General features: G+C 38.1%; 2 protein-coding genes across 5 annotated transcripts in view; both read left to right on the forward strand.

Annotated features, from left to right (window-relative positions):
* Positions 1-5,498: 5,498 nt before the first annotated feature.
* On the forward strand, positions 5,499-9,732 carry LOC111672575 (uncharacterized). 2 transcript variants are annotated; one of them, XM_087169606.1, is made up of 9 exons: positions 5,499-5,693; positions 5,875-5,946; positions 6,116-6,237; positions 6,379-6,439; positions 6,542-6,694; positions 7,268-7,351; positions 7,670-7,708; positions 8,061-8,258; positions 8,536-9,732. In XM_087169606.1, the coding sequence occupies exons 2-9, from the start codon at positions 5,883-5,885 to the stop codon at positions 8,844-8,846; spliced, it is 1,032 nt and encodes a 343-aa protein (XP_087025732.1). In that variant the 5' UTR covers positions 5,499-5,693; positions 5,875-5,882; the 3' UTR covers positions 8,847-9,732. The 2 variants fall into 2 exon arrangements, with proteins under 2 accessions (XP_087025732.1, XP_023285787.1); XM_023430019.2 differs by having other exon boundaries at positions 5,688-5,762.
* A 387-nt stretch (positions 9,733-10,119) lies between these two features.
* akap7 (A kinase (PRKA) anchor protein 7) overlaps positions 10,120-19,889 on the forward strand; it is a 43,058-nt gene continuing 33,288 nt past the window's right edge. For 2 of the 3 annotated variants that reach the window (XM_023430040.2, XM_023430042.2), the window contains exons 1-7: positions 10,120-10,678; positions 10,785-11,022; positions 11,915-12,076; positions 12,288-12,436; positions 13,339-13,475; positions 15,580-15,740; positions 18,650-18,762. In XM_023430040.2, the coding sequence (XP_023285808.1) occupies positions 10,520-10,678; positions 10,785-11,022; positions 11,915-12,076; positions 12,288-12,436; positions 13,339-13,475; positions 15,580-15,740; positions 18,650-18,762 (1,119 nt within the window). In that variant the 5' untranslated portion in view covers positions 10,120-10,519. The remainder of the gene's footprint in view (positions 10,679-10,784; positions 11,023-11,914; positions 12,077-12,287; positions 12,437-13,338; positions 13,476-15,579; positions 15,741-18,649; positions 18,763-19,889) is intronic. The other variant, XM_023430041.2, reaches the window with a different exon arrangement.

Raw genomic sequence — 19,889 nt, forward strand, 5'->3', positions numbered from 1 at the left:
ATTGTTATGAAATTTTATACAGACATCTGCGGTCCTCTCAGGATGAATTTTGGGGAGCCGCTGACTTTTCATGTACTGCGACCATCAAGGCAAACTAAAATCTTTTCAGTAGTTTGGTTTATGGCTAAATACCTCCAAAGGTATAACTACATTTCCACCAGCATAAGCTGTACTTTGCCTTTATTGCTAATTTGCTAATTCTAGCATGCTAACATTGCTAAACTAGGATGTTGAACATGGTAAACCTTATACCTGCTAGCAAGTTAGCATTGTCACTGGGAGTGCGTTGCCATTGTGACGTTAGCATTTAGCTAAAAGCACCAATGGTTCACAGAGCCACTGGCATGACTTAAGACAGACAAATTAATTGAAACGATTCATCAGTTATCAAAATAGTTGTTTATTAATTTTCTGTCAGTAGACTAATTGATAAATTGACTAATTGTTTCAGCCTTTAGAACCAGTATTGTTCTCAATATCCTGTACTTGAAGCACTAACTATGACTTTGACTTCAGGTGAAGTGCGATGAGGCAGTCAAATGAGCGTGTTAAGAACCTGTTGTGAAAAACAATTCACTCTCAGCAATTTTCTCATTTTCTCTGGATCATAGACAGTCTCTGGTTTGGATTTATTCAGAACGGAGTCCATGCTCATTCTACAAACATAGTTAAACATAATTAAAAAGTATTGCTGCATTGTGCATTACTCTGTGAGCGGATAACAACGGGAGCCAAACTGACTGAGAATGAGCCACCTCTGTATTTCTGCTGTTGCCTAACTCACCTCTCCCTTCAGCCCAACTCAAGTGAGGGGAGGGGGGTTCTATTTAATCAGAAAAAGTGTCACATTAATTCAGACAAATTCAAGCAATCTAGTTTTCTAATAAAGCTGTCATATTTGCATCCGGTGACTTACACTCGCCATCGTTTTAGATTAATTCCCGTCACAACCTTTTGATTTATGAATGCATAATAACTGAGGGCAATGTCTGTGACTGTGATCAAGTGTGTGTGTGTGTATACATGTGTGTGAGAGAGTGTGTGAGAGTGTGTGTGTGGGAATTTGTGTCTACAAAGCTTTGACTTTTAATCTAACATGTTGCTTCTGCCTAGATGAGAGAGAATCATATTTTGCGATAATTGAGCGTGTTAAGAGGGATAGATCAGACTCCTGGTGTGAGGGAGCATGAGTTGCATCATTGGTTCCGTGTTTTACAGCAGCTTCTCATCTTTCCTTATCTCATTGCCGTTCATATCAAAGGACTAAATGCATAAGAATTTCTCCTCTCCACTTGACATTGTGTTTCCATATCCATTCCTTGTAAAACATCCAAAGGTCAACATCTGCTCTATCCACTGTGCAAGAGAGTTTCTTTCTGTAACTGTTGCTTCGTGATATTTCTTCTTTTTGTGGCAGCTGTGTAAAGAAATGGCAAGGCACAAGACACATTTTTGATTATATTTTGGGTTTGTATTGACTGCTGCATTTGAATTACAATGTTTTCCAATTTATATTGATTTTATGCAATATGAAAAATAGGAATTCAATTCAATACTTTGTCAATTTGATCCTCTATTCCTTTCATTCCTATTCTTTTACTGTCATACAAGTTATTTCCACCTCCCTGAAGGAATATTATTCAGTAGACATTATAGTCTACTCCACTTTGTCATCTAATTTGATGTTGCCAAAAGACTGGAGGTGTTGCCTGACTTGAGCATTGTCATCAAAAAACACCCACACCTGTTAAATTATTTGCCAAGATACTATTGTTTTCACTTCACTGCTGGTGAGTAAAGTAACTGAAGAGCACACAAGGGGCTTCACGGCGCATATAATCCTGTTATCATGACTCAATCCAAACTAAACAAGAGTCTGATATGTCTGATCATCTCATAGAGGTCTAAGCTCATCTGCAAACATTTTCTGCCAAAGTCAGTTTGCTTTGCATTCACCTTTGTGTTCCAGCATCCAGAGTCAATCCTGAACAATACAGAACAGACTGTGGAGCAGACTGAGGGTATAATATTAACTGAACAAACAAACTGTGGTCTAAAACTAGAACAGTTTTGCTAGAGGATCTGTGCTCTCATATGTACGCTGCTATTTGTATCCCTTCACAAGAGTCTTGGCAGATTTGACCAAATGTGAGTCTTGACAGTTTTAATGATCAGCCAGCGAGCTCTACTGGGTAGTTCCTGGGCTTCTGAGTTGTGGCCATATACAATAAAAACTTAAAGTTTCTTTGTTAGTCAGCTGGATGCTCCCTGAGCTTGCATTAAAATGAAGGCAGATTGCAGTTGTTAGCTTTGCCCTTTGGTGTTTTGTTCAGTCATTTCGATCTTGAGCAGAATACCACAAAGCATCATCATTTTTTAAGAATATTTTTTAAATTCAATCTATTTAAGTGGTGAAGAGAATCTTTGACATGCTTTTATCTCTTGATTATTGCAACAGCCTTTGTTACTAGTAGTAATAGTAGACTGTACAGAAGTCAGCTGCTAGGCTTTTAACCAGAATCAGACATGATCACTTTTGATATTGTTATTGGTTGTAATTTGCTGACTTGTGTGAAGCATTATGTAACTCCAGTTTGGAAAGATGCTCTGTGAATAAAGATTCTTATCATAAATTGTGCAGTAGTTTACTTCTTACTATCGGATGATCCTGTTTCTTTTTTTTATAACTTCAAGATTCCTTCAGTCTTTTGTCTGATGTTATTTCTGTTTTGTTCACTTCTGTTGATCTGTTCTTTGTTGCTATCCTGCCAACTAGATATTTTTTGCTGGGTGCTTTTATTGTGAAAGACTTTTGTTTTGAAAAGTGCTTGATAAATAACTCTTGACTTACTTACTCAGAATCAAACATGTTTGATATAATCTTGATGGTTATAAATGAGACCAGCAAGTCAGACTGAGACATCTGTTTGTGTTGGCTCCATCCTAACATCTGCTGATGCACTGCAGACTGGGTTTGATCACTAAGTTAGGCTGGAGGCCAAAGCAGCCTTTAAACCTCTCTATTAACATTCCTGCATTTGCTGGATCAAACAGATGGACTCCTGATACCCCATTACCATCTTCTGGACAAAGTTTGCCACTGCTTGTGAAAATAGTGATAGACTGCTGAGAAGTGTATGGTTATGTGTTTATTTATTGATTCATTAAATAAAAAAAAAGACTGAAATCATCGAAACACTTCAGTTGTTCTCATTGCAAATAAAGCCTCAGCCTCTCTATTGACATAATTAATATTTGTGTTTTGTTCCAAGATGCCACTGAAGGCTTCAAAGACTGAGTTTAATATCAAAAGCAACTCAGCTGCCCGGGTACAACACTAAGCTGCAGAACGAGTAGTCACACATTTCCACCGTCTCAAGCAGACTTTGTATGTCATTACATAGAGGGCGCTACATTAGATAGAAAGACCTGCTCAATACTGTCTTTTATTCCACCATGGAGACTAAGCAGAAGCCCCAGGAGCTGTCTGGCCCCCCTACAGAAAGTCTGATACAGGAGAGGAAAAACACTTCACCTTCTGCCAAAAGGGCTCCGAGAAGAAACTAAGCTTCCAGCGCCCGCAGATATAAACTGGTGAATGACATTGGACTTTACAAACAAAAACACAGCTGCCTTTGGTTTCAAGATATCATCTCTCTTTGCTTTATTTTTCAGTGTTAAAGGGGGAACATGCAGCTCGTCTGAGGAAAGAACTTCATCCAAAATGAAATTGAATTTACTTGCTGCTTGTTGAGAAACATAAAAACACACATTCACACACACACACACACACACACACACACACACACACACACACACACACACACACACACACACACACCATACAGTATACTGTACAGTGTCAGTCTGTGGAGCAAGGCAATGTGCTTAGATTGTAACTTTGATCCACAACAGAAATCATTCCACTTTATTGTTAATAGCTGTGTATCCAACACCCAAACAGTTTGGTCCTCTTCAACGTGTTCTATCCTGCTCTCACTTATGATCTTGATTTTACTGTTACGGGCAAGAAAATGTACTAATAAATCTATTAAAAATATAATGTAATGTCAGCCTAATCACTCTTGGCTCATACAAAGCAGGCCTATAATGTTCTTTTTTTAAAACATTTTTAAGCGATAACTATGTTGTGAATAACATAGGGGGAGCCTCAGTGAAACACAATCATATCCTGCACAAAGTTTACACAAAGCACAAAGTTTAATGAGCCAAGACTATTCCAGGCCAGCTTTGGAGGAAGCACATAGTCGTATACAGCACCCCACATTAATATACTTTTCCCCAACATGCTAGTAACGTTTCAATCTTTGAGTTTTGTTTCCTTCTTTCAGATGATAGTTTGGTTTGTGAAACTGAAGATTGTTGTGTCCTGCAGTGGCTTCCTATTGCATCCATACGTTGATACATATATAGAAAATGGAAAATATAATTTTGCAAATGGTGAAAATAAAAAAAAAAGATGCAGCACACAGTGACTCTAATTAACTGGAGCAAAATTTTGCAATGAAATAATAAAAGTTGTACAGTGCTGCTCCCTGCTGGTTTTATTATACACATGAACATGCAGAGATATGTGATGCTGGCTGTGCTACTGAAACATGATGTGATGCCCAGCTGGAAGAATCTGTGGTACTAAAGCACTACTCTAATTAGCAGCCGCCTGGAGGTCAAAAGGACTAGCCTGAACCAATGAGGGAAATCTTGGTCGGTCTCACAGGAAATAGTTTCCCCTGCCTAAGCAACTGCTAACATTATGTCATTGTACAAGGTACTTAACCCCCAGTAACTCAACTGGAGCCGCTGAGTGGTCTGAACTGGAGAACTCTGTACTGCACGCAACTCCCATATGTGAATGTGTGTTGGTATGTGAATGTATTGTAACGTATTTAATCTGCCACTTTTTCTGTTTTAAGTCTGACATTGATAATAAACAGATTTCTGTACATCTTGATTTTTATCTTTTTTATCTATACTTATGGAAGATGTGCGCAGTATATGCTGAAAAATAAAACTAAATATGTATATAATGACTAAAATTACATTTTCGTTTGGGGAACAGCAACTCCACTTTAAGTACTTTAAAATACATATCAATATACATTTTTCTGTCAATCTTTGTTTTATTCAGTTTGAAAAAATAAAAGTCTCATGCAGTATATAGATTTATATAAAATATAAGCGGGAGGAGGCAGAAAGGATCAGAAGGGGGAAAATATATTTAAAGATTTAAAGATGTAAGTCAGAGGTGCAGTAATATATTTATTGAAGAGAGAGGGTTATGATGGAAAATAGAGAGTGACTCTGCTGATCTCACTGGAGTAAAGTCATTCCACCTTTAGAGAGAGGGCGTGTGTGTGTGTGTGTGTGTGTGTGTGTGCGTGTGCGTGCGTGCGTGTGTGTCAACAGAACATCGCTCCAGCGACCAATGATCGTTTGAAGGGTCCTCTACGTCACGTCGTGAGGAAACAAACTCTGTTAGTTTCACTTTCTGTTGACTGTTGAACGTTCACGTTTAGATCAGATACATTTGAATGTAAGAAGTTGGCGTAAAACTGCGATCTAAGCTGTATGTTTTTATTTTGGTGAAATAATTGACAGCCAACTTGAGTAACACCTGCTGTTCCAGACACTTAACGCCACGTCATTGAAGTCATCTATCGATCGGTTTAAAGGTCAGACTTTCGTTTTCATTTCACCATGTTCTGTCTTGTTTTCTCAGGCTTTGCAGTACAACGCGCCCGGTTTGTATCCAAATCACACAGAAGAGTTTTATAGCGCAGTGTCGCTTATACAGACAGATCCAGGTGACAAATCTCTGACTCTCTTCTGTTTTTACATCTTCTTCTTGTCCAGGTGAAATCATGTCCACTTCTTTGCTGGCAGTGATACAGCGCAGGGACTCGGGGGCAGCCACTACCCTGGAAGGTAAGAGACCATTTGTTTTGACCTCTCAGCAAAACATGAACATGCAGACATGATGTAGGTTTATTTTACCAGCGCAGACGAGTGCTCAGAGACCCTTAAAACCTCTGAAAATGACATGAGATGAACTGAAGTTGAATCAAACTACTTTGAACCGCACCTGTCCTCTCAGGAGCAGGTTTCCGCACTGATTCAGAGCTCCACTCACTGACTCGACAAGACCTGCATGAGCTGTTTCCTGGAGTTGACCAACTCAAAATGAGAAGGGACATCTTTGAAATTATACACAAACAGGTGAGCTTACGTGGTGAAATGTGTTGGTCTGATTAGAGAACGATCTAAATAGAGATAAGAAGAATGGGTAGTAACTAGTTACCAGGAACAATGGACAAGTAAAATGCTCCATTAGTATCATTCTGTGTTTTATTGTTTCAGAAGCCAATCAATGTGGTCCTAGAAGAACTGAAAGGGTTCATCCCACATGAATCTTTCAGATGTATGTACAACCTTTCCAGCACTTGGAGGCAATATATATATTGTATGTAAATGTATTGTCATCCAAATTCTAACACACACAACCTGTTTGCTCTCCCTCCAGCTGCTCTAACTAACAATGGGGTCTTGGTTGACTACCTCCATATCCTGAAGGACATAAAGACCCAAGTGAATAACGTGCAGACCTTCCTTGATGCTCATATTGATCTACTGGAGAACATGAGCAAAACTCAGCCAGACCCAGAACCTGGCAAAGGTTATAATGCAGTTTTTGTTTTATTTTAATATCACAGTGTCGTCAGTGCATAAGAAACCTCATCATTATCACAGAGTTGTATTTTATTCTGATAAATCAATTACTAATATACTAAATCAAAGCTGAGTGAATGCACAGGTTGTTTAGACCTGAGTGTGGACGTTCATGCTTGAACTTGGAAACACATATCTGTAAAAAAAAAAAAAAAAATATTCAAAACTCAAGTTACCTTACTAGCTTTTTTTCCCAGAGCTCTTTGACTGTATCATATGATCTTATTTGGTGAATGTAACTTGCTCAGGTGTCAACTCAAAACCCACAGCTGTAAGAACATTTAGCCATCTAGCAGTTAACCACAAACCATTTAACACCTATAACCACCTGTTCACATGACAGGTCCTGCACTTTGCTTGAATGGGCTGTGGGAAACAATCAAAAACCTTGAGTTTAGAATATTCAGTCACAGACTGTAGCCTTCTGGTTGAAGGTCAAGTGTAAGGTTAAGTGTATTTTTATAGTTTATTCATTTAAGATTTGGAATCAGTAAGTGCATTGTGCCATTGTACCCAACAGGTTCTTTGCCAGGTACAAGTGACTCTTCCTGTGGAGTGGAGCCCTGCAGTCACGAAAATAGTGGCTATCCACAAGAAGCACGAGGTAAATCTCATTTTCCTCCGCTTCACACTCTTGTGACATATTGAATGAGTAGAATTCGCTTTAAAATTCAATTAAAACATTTTCAACTCGTTTAGAGTTGATTTTTAAATGATGGAGCGTGTTAGTGCATTTATGGCATTCTGTGTGACAGGCTATTTACCCGGGGCAGGTATGGCAGTGCACCAGTGGTCAAATTATGTTACTGGCCAAACTCCTGAAAGTAGACAAGGCTCATGAAGTAATCTAACTTTCTTCCAATTTACACTTTCATAATTTTGGGAGCAAGTCATTGAATGTGAATGCTGTCTTTCTCTTTAGGAGATTCCATCAGGAAGTCGCCTCAGGATTTTCAGCAAGGTGAGGTGTATAATAATTAGACACTCAGCAGTTAAAAGTTGTTATGCACAGGAGGCCCTCTATGAGTACAGGAGCAGGAGTACCAGTACCAGTTAACTAACTGGGTCTTATGAGTCATTGTCACTGTAGAAAACAGGAGCTTCAATTCATCAATAAACTGGCACAATGAATATGACGTCATAGTTTATAATTATTATGTAGTTTTTTTTTTTTAAAAGCTTTATCATTTTTCATTTACTGGATTTTGATGAACGTCATAGCAACTACAAGAATAATTTTATTCTACTGTTAGGTTCACTCATTTCTTGTGAATATATCTGTGTCAGCTTCACAACCATTTTTCTTTCTATAGCCACAGTGAAGTACAAGATGATTGTCAGCGGTAAAACCTTTGGCACCCATCACCAGCTGATGGACCAAGTGAAGACTCGCTTTCAGGATGGGGTTCAGTTTGTCGAAAACAGTCAGGATTTCCAGGTCATTATTGTCTTCTGCCCAATCAGTTCACGCGTTGGGTCAGATGTTGAAGCAGCGTTGGCTGATGTTAAAGGTAAGTTTATGCTTTTTAAACCCATTCTATTGAATAGGAAACTCAATATAATTTTTTGATTTTTTTACAAGGTTCTCTCAGCTATATGATCAACATTAAGTTATCAACATATTGATATATTGGTAAAATAGAATCTTATGGTGTTTACAATTGAAAGAAGTATAAATCTTCTGATTATCATTTGTGTTCAATCCACTCCCACACTAACTGACAATTTTGAGTTCATAATTTTCCATTCAAACTATTTCATAGTCCTTCCTCTTTTTTGTATCCACAGATGATAAACCTATCATTCTGGTGTTGATGCACCATACACGTGAGGTCAAGTGCACATCCTCTGTGAAACCAGGGCTTCATGTTAATGTTGTGTTTCAGGTCAGTGTTTTCTTCCATGAAACAATTCCTGGGTTACTCAAGTGTAAACAAAATGACCAGGCTGTCTCTGTGATACAAAAAGAATTACTGATGCACAGTGGTCAGTTTACAAAGGACGCCATTGTGGGTATGGATGCTGAAAGTGATAGGAGTGATTCTGCTTCTACTAGTGTTCCTGGTTTCCTTGGTTTTTTAAGTTCATTCAAAAAATAAAACATTATAGTATCTGTGGTGTCGATTGTGGTAATGATGGTATTATTTCAGGTAAAAAGTAAAACTGTTATGGATTATAGCATTTTATCATTGTATCATTAGAAAGAAGAAACACAGAAAACAAAGTATTAATGGATCTTGATTTGTGTATGTCAATTTGTTAATCATCGATAGCAATGTGAAATGTCTGAGTAGAAGATGGTATTATTTAAGCATGTTTTTCTGCTGTTAAATTTCTAAAGCTACCATCTTTATGTAAAATCAATCAAACTATCATTTAGATTATACATTTAAGAGAGGGAAAAATAAAATTTTGTAATTGGTATAAATGATATTGGACTCATATAGAGTACATGCTTACATGTAACTCTTTTTTTGCAGTATGTTACATTGAGCTTTTGAGCTGAAAATCAAATTTTCAGTGCATTTGAGTTTATGGAAAGATTTAAAATAGGCCCAAAAGTAAACAAGACTGTATACTGCTGATAATGTGCAATGGATGTGCAGTGGAGCCATGTTGCTGTTTGCTAAATAAGCTAGTGTACTAATGTAATGAATCCAACGAAGCTTGTTTTAAAGAAACAGTACCTTTAGGCTAATATTACTGTCTTTACTTTCTATATACAGTATAGTAAGACTTGAATGTAAAATAAGAGATTAAACAGTGCAGAGGCCACAAGTTCAGTGACCAGCCAACTTTCTCACTAAATAGATGCACATATAAAAAGAAAATATAAATGAAGATAATTAAAAGTGCACAAATAGAAAAATTTGTGTTTGCTTTAATGTACATCTTATAAATGTAAATAAATGTCTCGGGAAGCTTTTAAGATGTGTGAATACTATGCATGATACTTTCAATAAACTTCAATGAGTATGATCATAATGACTGAATGATTCTTTAGTTTTTAGCTTTTAAATGTCCTTTTTTCTGATGGTATCATATGTATTATCTGTTCTCCTCACTTTACATAACATGTACTAAATGTACTTTAGTACATACAGTGTTTTTCAGTATGACTCCAAGGCTCCAATTGTTAAAATATGAAAGGATAAATTGACTGTGCATCATGTTCAATGTTGGGTTAGGGTTTAAATGTTAAGTCTAACCATAGTGATTTAAAATTATTCAAATACTCAACATACTTAGCTAGATTCTTAAAGTTGAGTACTTTTGTACAAATATCAGATTTTTTAATAGCTCAAGTGTCAGATGCTTTTATTTTGAAAAAGAAAAGCTATTTTACTCTGAAACGTCAGGCCGGAAGTTCAGCATTGTTTACAAACAAGCTGCTTCCGGTGTGCACTCCAAAGTAGCGCGTGTGCATAAATGTTATTTTTCGTTATTTGTATGGACTTTTTCTGAGAAAGACTGCCACCGACGAGCTTTCTGCACCAACAGCACACGGCTAAGTTATAAAAAATGATATTCCGGTTAGTTTTGCTAATTAGCGGCAATACTCCTTTAGAGAAAGTTAGCTAACAGTTGGCTAGCTCACCAGATGTGCAGCATGGCAGAGTGATTCATTTCAACAGGTGTTAGTTACAGGAACGGAAAGTCTCTCTGTTCATTTTGCGGTTGGGTTAGCTGTTGTTAACTGTTCTGTCTGTTCAACTAGCGAGCTGTTTGTTCGTCATTTTGTACCTTTGCTAAAGTTAGTCACACTCGTGCCATGCTCTTCAGCCGCGTCCTGTTGAGCCTCAGGTCGACGTGTTCAGAAAGTGTTTGTTTACAGAGGATTTTCGCTGTCAAAGAAGTATCAGATCGGAGGCTGCATCACATCCAAAAACTCAGCGCGATAAAGCCATCTGCACACCTGTTCGGACTCAGGGTAATGACATGACAGTTGGGATGGAAAAAAAGCTCGTGTTTTCCTCACCTCAGTTTACAAAAAGTATAATGTTGTGACCTGGTTACATCATTCCTCTCTGCTTTAGACCCTAGCACAGACCTGTCTGTACCAGCAAACAGTGTGTGATATGCAGCCAGCCAGTATCTCCTATGGCAAAGAGACCATTGCGATTGCCTCAGATGATGATGATGAGGGTGGTGAAGATGTAGCTGGACAGGAGAGTAGGCTAGAAGATGGGGAATTGGTGAAGATAATAATGACTCCAGGCCAGGTGGATGCAGTCAGCATGGAAATCCAGCAAGGGGCCGCTGACACTGTGTCTGGTGAGTAGGACTGACTGCCTGAGATAATGTCTGGATTTGCCAAAATGGCCACACAGTACCAATTGAACTCTTTTATTTGGGGAAAAAAAAAACAGCTCTGAAAATCCAGCCGATGCAGGGACTCTTTGTGCAGGATGGAGAGCGTTTCCAAATAATTTAAAATCAGCATGCAAATTGGCGCATGCCACTTATGTGGCAAACAAATTACCAGGTGTGCCAAAAGCTTGATAAACAGTAGAGACTGGTAAACACATCTTTGACATGGCTTGATAGATTTATATTCAGATGAAAAAGGTTTTGTACTTTCTTTTCTAATGTTTGTTGCTGTTAGCTGACTACAACCTTTCCACTTGAGTAATAGTAGTTTGGAATATCTTTATCTGTAATAGTACAGATAATAGTTAAACATTTTTATTATATTGCTCTACCTGGTTCAAAATTCAAGTGTACCTTAGTATTAATCGTCCCCTTGATAACCTATTACCACAGATATTCCACATCATATGCAATCTGTACTTAAGCAGATTTTCTACTCCTCTGATTTTCTATCACGGTAATATAATTTTACATCATTATATCTGTAAATATTGTAATGTAGCAAATTTTCTGGAGAACCAGTTGAAATTGTTAATCAGCAACTAACTAGACATGAATGCAAAAATAATTATAAATCCAACAAATCAGTCCTGCTTCCTGATTTGTCCACATTTGACTGATACACACAGAGGTGTATTACTGAACATATCAATCAATATTATAAGGGATTGGCCACTGAGTACTGCAAAGAAGGTTTAGTGTGTTCTCGAATCATCACCTGTACTTGTGTATAAGTATGTTTTTGTATCCATGGTCATGTATGTGTGTTTGTTGTATTATATATATTTTTTCTTAGCAGCTCCTACAGGATCAAATGAGAAGAAGACAAAGAGGAAGATGAGGAGGGAGAGGAAGAAGCTGATGAAGGAAAAGCTCAAGTCAGCCGATACTTCGGAAAATTTAATGTCAGAGCTCCCATTCGCTCTGACCAGCCCCACCAAATGGAAGGAGCTAGGATGTATGTTTAATATTATTTTTAATTATTTCTAATTATTTTTTGAATTAAAGGTTAGGATTTTTTTAAACCATCAAAAAGCTAAAGACTAATAGGTCTGATTTAAATGGAACAAAGTTGTGCTGCAGCCTTGAAGCTGACAGAGTAGCCAGTTGCCTGTATTATTGACAACCTGACTATGATTTCTGTTTCAATTAATGTCCATCCTCTGTAGTCCCCAGCTCAGAGTCCACCCAGAGAAAGAGGAAGAGAGGAGAAAGTGGAGGGCGAGTGGACAGTGAGGAGGATGGTGACAAGAAGAAAAAGAAGAAAGAGAACAAACGACCAAACTACTTTGTCTCCATCCCCATTACTAACACAGATGTAAGGAATTACTATACTGTTCACATACTTGTGTACTTTAAGGATCATGCTGGAGTCTCTGCACCCTTTACCCAACTTATTACAAAATTACAGATTCTTTTATCAAAAATCTTACCAACAAATTTTGAGTGAATTCACTTTTTCATTAATCACTTAATTGTTTCAGGTCACACTATGCTTTGGAAAACAGTTGGCATTATTAGAAACTGATAAAGATTAAGAGTAAATTGGCTAAAACATATATAAACATCAGTATGGTTCTTCATCCAATTCCTGCCTTTTTTCATGCTACAATAAGCGTGGCACTTGTATTTCTTTCCTCATCTGACCAATTGCATACTTTCTGGAATTAAAGCTGTTCTTTGTTTTTGTGAAGCTAATAAAATCAATCTTTGTTTTAGCTGCTACCACTTTCTGTTATTATGACGCAGAAACCGATGACTGTCGACCTTGTTGTCTCCTCATGTGTTGGTAATAGATGAGATGAGAGAAGCTGTTGCAGAAACCCTTTGTATTGCCCCATTTTGGTGAATACTTTAATCTGTTCTCTCCAGATCATTGTTGGATTCATTATTTGACATCTGTTCATGGTCAGTGTACCTTGATCTGTGCAGGCTGGAAATCACTCAAGGAAAAAACATTCTGGATTCAATTTTCTGACGCCTGATGACACTGAAATCTTGTTCCTTATTGACCAAAAAGCTCCTCTGAAGGAACATTGATTTACTCCATGGTGATCATCTACTGACGCCTCATCTGTAATGTTTTATTCTCATCTTCTTTCTTCTGCTCATTCATGGTAAGGAGGATGAGAGAAGAGAGGGAATGAGCAGTCACTGTATGTGATGGTATCTGCCTTATTGTAAATGCTGATGATTAAAAGTAAATTTGTCCAATGACAGATAAGCTCAGCCGTGGCTGAGGTCCAAGAGGTGGTGCTTCAGCAGGAGCCCCAATTGGCCAAAGCCATGATCCCCATCCCAATTCTCCACATCACGCTGTTAGTCACTCATCTCGCCAATCAGGAGCAAATAGACCTGTGAGTGGATGCACATGCCAACATATACACAAACATGCAAACAAACTCAGCAGACACATGGTAAATAGTAAATGGACTGCACTTATATAGGACTTTTCTAGTCTTATCGACCTCTAAAAGCACTTTATTGCCACATTCACACACACATACAGTATATTTAAGTACATGTCAGTCCCCTATTGCTTGTGCAGCTTAACTAAATCCAAGTTACTATAGAATTGCACAACATGAATAAGTCAAAGGACGTAAAAACAACTGCAGTCAGCGAATGTGTGATATTAGTGGAGCAAAGTGGTGATATTTAAAGTGTTTGATACAATAAAGAAATGGAAACCATCATTTCACGGCAAACAGTTTGACTTGTCAGAAAAGAAATGCTCAGGTGTGACGTTAATAATGGCTCCTTCATGTTAAAACAAATTCTTCCATCATTAATGTTGTTAATTAGACCTGCGTTCTTCCTACTATGACATGTAAATATGTCTGCAGTGAAACAGGTCAACAGGCCTGAAAATTACAAACTAAAATATGATAATATACTACCGCAATGTTTTTCACATGATAACAGTGACATTACAGTTACATCCCATAACTGGCTTAATTATGTTTTTTAAAATAGCAGAAATTACCACATGAAAAGCTTTCAATTTTACAGATTTTTTATTTTTATTTTTAAGAAAGCTGAAATGAAACGGAGCGTACCAAATTGAACTGAATTGGATCCATACTGTATGTAATACAGAAACGGCAACGCTGACATGAGTCATTACTTAAATGTCAAACAGCCCATTAGTTGGCAAAAGCTCGACTACCAGACGCTACAGTTCAAATGTTCAAACAAAACAAAATCCAATATTAGTGCGACTATATCCATAAAATTGATTGCAAGAGATGATATCACAGTATAAATATATATTGCATTATTGATGTGTCCCTCTGCTAATGCACCCAGTTATCCATGCAGATCAATACTGATTGGCTTTTTGGTGTACATGCACACAGACCTGTGCTGTAGATTATTTTTCTGCAGTGACAGATTGCTTTCTCTCCTGTCTATTCTGTAATGTAGGATAAAATTGAATGAAATCTCTCCTTTCTCATGCGTTCTCCATCTTCCGAATTGTTCACAGCTAAAACGCAGAGCCTCAGTCAAACAGAGTACCACTGAATATGGCTATAATTATGTTTTCTCATGCGATTCCATCTATTCTCTGTGATGCTTTATATCATAGAATCACAGATCGAGATCCCTTCACAGAGTCTTGTTTCAGTTGTGAATGTACAGACTACAGCAGATTTGAAGACAGGGAGCAAATGAGTCACTGCTCTGCAGTGACTCATTTTTTCAGGTTTAGATTCCAGTAATGAGCCTTGAAAATACTGTTGAAGAAGTTTTAGGAAGAACAGTCAACACTCAAACATGCCAGTCAGAATAAACAATCCCTATTTCGCACATAAATTTTATATCTTACAATCTGTCCTTTTTAAAGGTCATTTCGACTGGTACTTCTGAAATATTTATACTCTGCCTGTGCATCATCATCAGACATCTCAAACATCTGAATATTTTTGATTTGTTTTGGTAAAATGTGTCATCTAATCCACACATTGTTATTGTAATTAATGCGAACAGTGCGGAAAAATCCCACCAATTTGTGTGATTTTTAGGCAAAGTGAAATAAATGTTACCCACATTGTGTGCTAATACATGGTGCTGTAATATTTATGTAAGCTATGTGAAGTTATTACTCTAGCATTTCATGAAAGAGCGCTGGAAATGACGAAGCCGAGTTATGTGATGATAGCGATGCTTAATCTACATCAAGTAAAAGATTGTGTCATTAGTAATCACTATTCTCTCGTTATGTAATAGGAGAGGGACGGAGGGAGGGAGGCAGGGAGGGAGAGGATTAAGTTGTGAATTGGTGTGTGTGTGTGTGTGTGTGTGTGTGTGTGTGTGTGTGTGTGTGTGTGTGTGTGTGTCTGTGTGTGTGTGTGTCTGTCTGTCTGTCTGTCTGTGTGTCTGTCTGTCTGTCTGTCTGTCTGTGTGATTGTGTGCGCGGCATTGTGTGTTATGTATATTCATGTGTATATTTCCTTTCAGAGCGGCAACCACGCTGACCCAGGTCGAGCCGTTATTGGCTGAGCTGCTGGGTGGGCGGAATCTGGTGCTGCCCTTCTCAGGCATCGGTCATTTCAGGAAGGAGGTGGTGTTTGTTGGGCTGGCCCCCGGACAACACAGACACACACTGGATAACCTGGCAGGTCAGTGACAAATGTATAGCTTTTCACTCTCATGTCATCGTCCAACGCCTCTGTAAGTCTGTCACATTGATGTATAGGCTGTAAGTACTGAATTACATTTTGTTTTATAAGCGGTTTTCATTCTGTGTTTTGCTAGAAGCTAAATCACATTATTGAATGTTATTGTGATGCAGTACTTGTCTTTTTCTGTCCCTGTGGAGGGAGGTCTGAACTTGGAGTCAGCTGAGGAGACCCACAGCTGGTTGGAGGGTTTAGTGTCTTTCTTAAGGACACTTCTTCAGGGTGGATGCTTGCTGTCCTGGGGCCTTTGCTATGGGAGGTCACAGATTAGACAGTTTTAGGCTGTAATGCTAACTGTCACACTCTCACATTCAAAGTTCAGAGGTGATCTAAGCCTGACTTTTATCCTGGAGTGACCTGGAGATTAGATTAAACAGTGGAGTTCTTGAAATAAACAACTAATAAAAGAGTGTGAAAATGTGGCTTATTTAGGCCAGGGCCCAGTTTGAGTATTTAATTGAAAATAAAGCATGGTAATACCATACAATGTGCCGATGTATGTTAGCCCTAATCCTTGAAAGTCAACCACAGGCACTGATTGGTTATTCAGTGTAACTACATTCTCTTTCTGCAACTAGCATAAGTGGATCTGGTGAAATAACTTGACATTTGCTGCCTTTCTTTGTCGCTGTCTTTTTTACTTTCTTTTCACTTCACATGTGTGTGTACATTGTGTGTGTGCGTGACACGTCCACTTACATTTGTCCTTTTACATCATTATACCTGACTGGGGGGGAGGCAGAAGCATTTGCGTGTATGTTTTTGTGTTGTGCCAGAGGCAACAACATTAAGCCAACATTTCTAAGAGGATTCTCGCTCTGTTGCTCTCGTGATACCAACAAACACACACGGACACTCACAGCTAGACAGAGTAAATGAACTCACATTTGCTTATTACCGTCCATTTCCACTCTAAAATATCAGATCAGAAATATGCAGTGATTTTTAAAAGTAGACACAAATTGAGGGACTTTATTAATGTGCATGTGATCCACATTTTGTTATTTGTGTCTAGCTATAGGGGAGTTGATGGGTTATCATAAATTTATATTAAATTGCCTGAACATATTGTATTGGAGCAGCATTTTTAGCATTTGGCTATTACTGATGGCCAAGCTGAGACAAAACCCAAAAGGCATTTCATCTCGGCTTGATATAAAAGGAAATTCAAGGGACCAAAAGTTCTTAATAAAAACTTTGCAAGAGTTCAAAGGAGGTTTTGTTTTCATCCCATTCTGTCTTTCTGTTTGCAAGACCTTAAAGTGATGAGTTTGAATTGTTTGGACACTTTCATTGGTAATCAGGTATAGAAGCTAAGATTAACTTTTCATACCAAATTGCCAGAGGGGGTTGCAGTGGCGGTGGGTGTGTCCCCCCACTTGAATTTGCAGCCTCCAATTGGATTTACGTTTCTCCATCAAAGTTTCTGAGCCTCTCAGCAGACATAAGAGGCAGACCCTCCATAATTGGCCCAGTCAAACGCAGTCAGCCCTAACCCTTGATTGATTAAGTATGTTTTGCACTGAGCCTGAAGTGTGTCGAGAAAGTATTAATAGAAACAGTTTTGCTCAAGAGCTCATTTAATCTTGACGTTTAGGAAAGAATGTTTGCCTGCATGCGTCAAATGAAGTATGACTGTAGTTTGGCTTTAAAACAGCCCAAAGCAGCAAAAATACAGCAGCACCTCTGTATAGTCTGAACACCTCCTCAAACTGCCAAACAGAGGTCACTGGCAATGACTGTGAGTTTAAATGTGCTGTTGTCCCTCTGATATAAATGAAACACATTTATCCATATATGCCTCAAACCACTAAATAGGTTGTCATAACAAAACAACATTGCAACAGAAGTCATGTCCATACGCTTCTGTACAAACTTGTTTGTGAAACATTAGTTTGCAGTGCTCATTACCTACTTAAAGAAATATTCAATCAAGCTCATTTTGCTAGCTGTGATATTGAGTTTTGACCCCTAACAGTGTCACTTTGTTTATTTACTGTATTGCTCTTAATCTCTTTTAAAAGTATAAGTTTTTGGAGTATAGCATATAAAGTACAGCTTAAAATTCTTAATATTAGTACCATAACCAAACTGCTGATGTTGACACAGTCAGCTCTGCATGTATGTACTGTAGATGAGGACTTTAGCTTCTTGTAAACCCTTACAACTGGACCATTTACTCTTTGGTGTTTAACAAGGATCCTTAATGAAGAGTGATGCTTCCTTTCACAAACCTCTAATTATAATTCGGACATGAGAAGCAAAACAGTGATAAGAAAAGGTCACAAGCAAAGGGTCCACGTATTGTTATTGTTGTTGGAAGAGTAAAATAAGGGTGAAGCAGGAAGTCAGACTCTCCCGTCCTCTCGTCTGCTCTCTCCGCCACTGTTATTGATTATATACTAACCTTTCTCTCCCTTTACAGCTCCTCTTCTAAAAATACCTCTATGGTTTCCCTCTAAACCTCATCAGTTGGTGTGTGCATCTTTGACCGTGTGTGTGTGACCTTGGAGGTTGTGTGTGTGTCAATGCTTGTGCCCTTGTTTGTGTGTCTGTCTTTGTCTGCGTGGTCAAATGATTCTCCAGCAAAAAGCTTTTTTTCCATTCTCAGCGATCTTTGTTGAACTATTTGTGTTTTCCTTTTTTTTTTTTTTTACAAAAGTCCATAAAACGGATTTGAAATGGTTCATAGAAATAGAGGTGGATGTACAGCATACTCATGATGTTATGGGTATGTTATAGTAACATTTTGCATTATGTCAACTTACGGCCTTCCTCTTTGGCCTTATTTATAAGTGGTTGCTTATATAACTTTTGCCTTTTCAAAACTTTGTGTATGTTTGTTGCAGAGTTGTTGCGAAGTCGTTTTGAGGAGCAGGGTCTTCTGCAAGGAGACAATCGTGGGTTTGAACCCCACCTCACCATTATGAAGTTGTCCAGAGCATCAAAACTACGATCCCAGGTACGCACACGTACGCTTACACACATATTATCGTTAGAGTTTGGTCATGAAAAAGTGTGTAGATATGCTCAATATATTAGCATACCACAAGTGTGAGCCAATATCAACTTAGAGAAAAACGTAGTTGTCAGTCCAACCTACCTTTTGCTAGGGGTGTAATGATTCTGAAACCGAGACCGAAACTGCAACACAAACATCCACAATCTCATGTCGGGAGGCCGGAAGACGGAACTGAAACACTCCCCCCTGCGGTAATAATTAGGCTATCTAGTTTAATGAGCTCAAGATGGATAATAACTGTGAGATTACAGAGCCCCTGGGCCCAGCAATGTGGGTACTATTTGGTTATCCTCTCCTCTAAAAAAAGAAAAAAAAAGAACAAAAAGATAGATATGAAGATCTATAAGAGATACGAACTGAACCATGGTTTAGGGGAATCGTTACAACCTGTCCTTTTACCACCAGTGTTTGACAGATTCTTAGGGCATTTTTATGCTAATTGTTCATGCTTCAATTTGAATTTCTTAACATATTTTAACCCATTAAGTTGATTTTAATTTGTACTAAGAATATTAAATGTTGAGGTTGTGCAGAGACTAGGAAATACAAAAGGAAATACAGTATGTCCCTCCACACTGGGATGTCAGGAATATCAACTAACCTGAGGCCAATGCATTGCGCATACACAATATACAGTGTATGGAAATAGCTCATTTTAAACTAATTACCAAGTCAGTTGTTGCACTGGCACATTTTGGTTTTAATGGATAAAATCAGAATAGTTTCACTTGTTCAAAAAAAAAAAATTCATGATGCATTTTTGTGCTTTCATACACAGTCCTACATTAGCTTGCTTTCTCATAACAAACAGACTGAGAGAGATGCCAAACAGCTGCAGTGTCACACCTCTGTCCTCATCCAGCTAAACTCTCAGTGGCTGTAAAATGTGTGATCCAGTAGTTAGATTCCAAATTAGTGCTCCAGTCAAAACTATTAGTACGAATAACACACCTGCTGTGGTGTCTTAAAAGCAAATTGAGTGTATATAATTTCATAATTTATGATGTCAAACTAAGAGCCAAAAACTGTTATATTGGGAGGGATTAGGATAAAGTATGGGGGGGGGG

Source organism: Seriola lalandi, unplaced genomic scaffold (genome assembly GCF_002814215.2).
Source record: "Seriola lalandi dorsalis isolate HSWRI2012SDOR001 ecotype SW California unplaced genomic scaffold, Sedor1 jcf7180002054901, whole genome shotgun sequence".
NCBI classification, from domain to species: Eukaryota; Metazoa; Chordata; class Actinopteri; order Carangiformes; family Carangidae; genus Seriola; species Seriola lalandi.